This window comes from Amphimedon queenslandica, unplaced genomic scaffold (genome assembly GCF_000090795.2).
Source record: "Amphimedon queenslandica unplaced genomic scaffold, v1.1 AMPQUscaffold_12674, whole genome shotgun sequence".
NCBI classification, from domain to species: Eukaryota; Metazoa; Porifera; class Demospongiae; order Haplosclerida; family Niphatidae; genus Amphimedon; species Amphimedon queenslandica.
Genome location: NW_003547090.1, coordinates 8,981 through 12,158, shown reverse-complemented (window position 1 = coordinate 12,158; position 3,178 = coordinate 8,981). Strand labels below are relative to the sequence as shown.

The 3,178-nt window shown below is 33.7% G+C and overlaps 2 protein-coding genes across 2 annotated transcripts in view; one reads left to right on the top strand and one right to left on the bottom strand.

Moving 5' to 3' along the window:
• The window catches only part of LOC100638952 (lon protease homolog, mitochondrial-like), a 7,312-nt gene extending 6,827 nt beyond the window's left edge, over nucleotides 1–485 (bottom strand). The window contains 1 exon segment of the mRNA XM_020003388.1: nucleotides 410–485. Within this exon segment, the coding sequence (XP_019858947.1) occupies nucleotides 410–485 (76 nt within the window).
• Nucleotides 486–640: 155 nt separating this feature from the next.
• The window catches only part of LOC109587152 (ankyrin-1-like), a 6,708-nt gene continuing 4,170 nt past the window's right edge, over nucleotides 641–3,178 (top strand). Inside the window, exons 1-4 of the mRNA XM_020003387.1 lie at nucleotides 641–707; nucleotides 806–1,003; nucleotides 2,426–2,491; nucleotides 2,781–3,176. Of these exons, the coding sequence (XP_019858946.1) occupies nucleotides 641–707; nucleotides 806–1,003; nucleotides 2,426–2,491; nucleotides 2,781–3,176 (727 nt within the window). The remainder of the gene's footprint in view (nucleotides 708–805; nucleotides 1,004–2,425; nucleotides 2,492–2,780; nucleotides 3,177–3,178) is intronic.

Sequence of the window (3,178 nt, the reverse complement as noted above, 5' to 3'; positions counted from 1 at the left end):
ATATATACTAATGAGAGATGATAGAGGGAGAGGAGACATTATTAATAAAATGAATATGTGCATGGCTCATTGAGGTTTATAAATAAATTTAACAAAAATTATAAAAATTTTCTATTCTTAATTCAATTTAAATTTAGTATAAAACAATAAAAATCTACATAAAATTAATTAATGATTCCCATCTTACATCTAATTCGTTAAATTATTTTTTAATCCCCTGAAAATTTTTTGGCATATACATATACAGTAGACAGCTCATTAAATTTTTAATCTAATTTTAACCCAATTAATTACCGGATTACACTCATCAGTGGTACATTAGACACATTACATTATGTCCTTACTCCAGTGTGTAGGGTCCTCACTCCTTTATTTAATAAATGAGATAGTCTGGAAGTCAAGAGCTGACTCTTTGATGGTGTTCTACTAAGAGATGAAGAGAGGGAGAGAAGCTTTCTACAAGTACACTGGACAAGGAACGCCATTACAAACCACGTGTCTACTCCGTATACTATTGAAAGATCTAGAGACTACGGAGTACTACTGAGCCCGTGAGCCACGCCTAGATAACCACCTTTTGCGTGGGAGTATCAGTATGCATGCCATCAGAGATAGTTTACTATCTCTGATTCCATAAACAATGGCTACAAGTACAAGCCCTAGTTCTTCCTCTGCTCCTTTTATAAACGTTTGCAATAAAGAACTAAGTGAGTTTGTGGGTATATTTGACTTTCAGTGAATTTTACATGGAACTTTTAAATTCCTTTTGAATTTCTAAGAGTGATTTTTTTGGCTTTAATGATAGGTATCAAAGATTTCTATCCTGTTTATGATAAAGTCAAGCCACTCTCTAGTCGTTGGAAATCCATAGCTATTTCCTTTCGCCTTAGAATAGACACTATCAGAACCATAAAAGCTAATTATCCTGGAGATGCTGTCTCTTGTTTGCAGGAGGTTCTAGAGTGTTGGTTGAAGAAAGATTATGATGACTACCAGACTAATGGTATTCCTTGTTGGAGGAGAGTGTGTGTAGCTGTTAAAGAAGGAGGAGGTGATCCAGCATTAGCTGATGAAATAGCTTGTGAACATCCTCTACCAGCTATGCCACCTGCAGGATCAACTAGTTCAATAGGTACATATATTGGTTGAGTGTTGTCATCAATAGTGTCACTGTCAGTGTATCAGTATCTATGATAATACATTATGTGTTAGTGTAGGTTGGGTTGGGTAGTTAATCTTGCTAGCCAGACCATTTCCCAGCCTACAGTCATTGGGATGGATGGTAGGGAAGGGTCTGATACAATGGCCTAAGATGTCTTGTCCTGCATGTGTCCAGAATTGTACGTAGCCAATCAGATTCAGTTCTCCTTGACACATGACTACAAGTCACATTGAAAACTGATCATCAAAATGGCAAATTTTGAGCTGAAAAAAGCTATAGAATGATAGTATCAAGCATCTCTTTGATCCTAAAGAAGTATCTTAGGGAAATGCATCTAGGTGATATACAACTGGATGCCATAAAACATACATTTTTGTTGAATTTTATTATTGTTTCATATAGATAGTATTTTTGTCATTAAATTGCACCTTTCCCTTTCTTTTTCTACTTATTGTTATGTATAATTATTAATAAAACATTTTGAATAAGCAAAAACATATAAAACAGAATGATAATGACAAATTTGTAATACACTGACTGTATCTTGACCTTTGGAAATCATAGATTAGCATATTATACCTGTATCAGGACTTACATTGTTGATGCACTCTAACACATTGCATTTACTGCTTTAAGCTGATCTTTTGGGTATGTAAGTATGGCAAAGGAATCTAATGTTCCAATACTTTCTTTTTTCCCTTTCCGTCCTCCAGAATACAATTTGAGAGTCAATTGGGCTTGTTTAAGTTGGATCAATGTTGTTGCTGCATTATACACACATGGAAACACGTGTGTTGGGCACAGTCTTTTACATGTGACATCTTCATGACATCACTATCCACGTGACGTGGGTGCTGTTGGAACAAAATTACTTTATACAATGTACCCTTCCCTGCCATCCACTCCAATGACTGTTATCCAAACGACCACCCTGATGTTGACCTAAATGACCCAACCAAATGGTTGAGTAGCCAAAATTAATGATCCCCTTTTCTGGTATTAAAATAATTGCTTGCATAGTAAAAGCCACACTACTGATATAGTACATGAATATCATTATCAAGCAATGAAATCATTACATACAAATCCCAGTCTAAGTAGTAAATACCTTCACTCATTTGCTTTTTGGCTGTATAAAAATTTGAAAATGCAATATGAGATTTCACACAATAAATTTCCTAGCATATTGTCCCACATAACCAGCACATAATTTGTTTTTGTATTTTTTAAAATTTAATTTATAACTATTTTCTATTTTTTCAGAAAATAGTGCCACTCCTGAAACAGATGAGGTAGCTATGTCACCAGCAAGCACTGACAGATCAACAGGTATTTATCATTCAATCCTTCACTATAATAGAAAAATAGCTTATACAATAATATTATATGAGCTATTTTATAGCTATTAAATTTTTTGTAGCTATTTTTAGCTATAAAAATTGTAAACTATTTTTATAGCTATTTTTGTAGCTATTTTATAGCTCATAGAATAACTCGGGTAATAACATTGCATCCTTTTAATGCACACATCAAACACATTACTAAATTTAATAATGTTAACTATTCATCACACCAATAACCTTTTCATGTTGTAATAATGAAATTTTCTTTTATACAGTTTATATTCATCGTCCTGAAATAAACCATCCATTGGCAAAGAAGATATATGAGTTACAGGATGTGTTTGCTGATGCATTACAACTGACAATGGAATCCTTCCTCAAAAAGCCAGCACTTCTTTCTAAAATCTTGAACTATCTTACAATGCATGTTCATGCTCTGTTGGGCCCTATCAGAAAAAATAATCCAGCTGCAGTACAAGCAGTTAGAGAAGAATTCAGTGACATTAAAACAATGACTGATCTTTTTGTCATTTTGCAAGATAAGTATGTATCATGGTTCAACTATGAACTGATAATTAAACTTGTTCGTGTGTTCTTGAGTGACAATCGTACATTAAAGAGAACCTGGTCAGCATATGAAGAGAAGTTAAAGGATTATTTTATAAACAGTGGT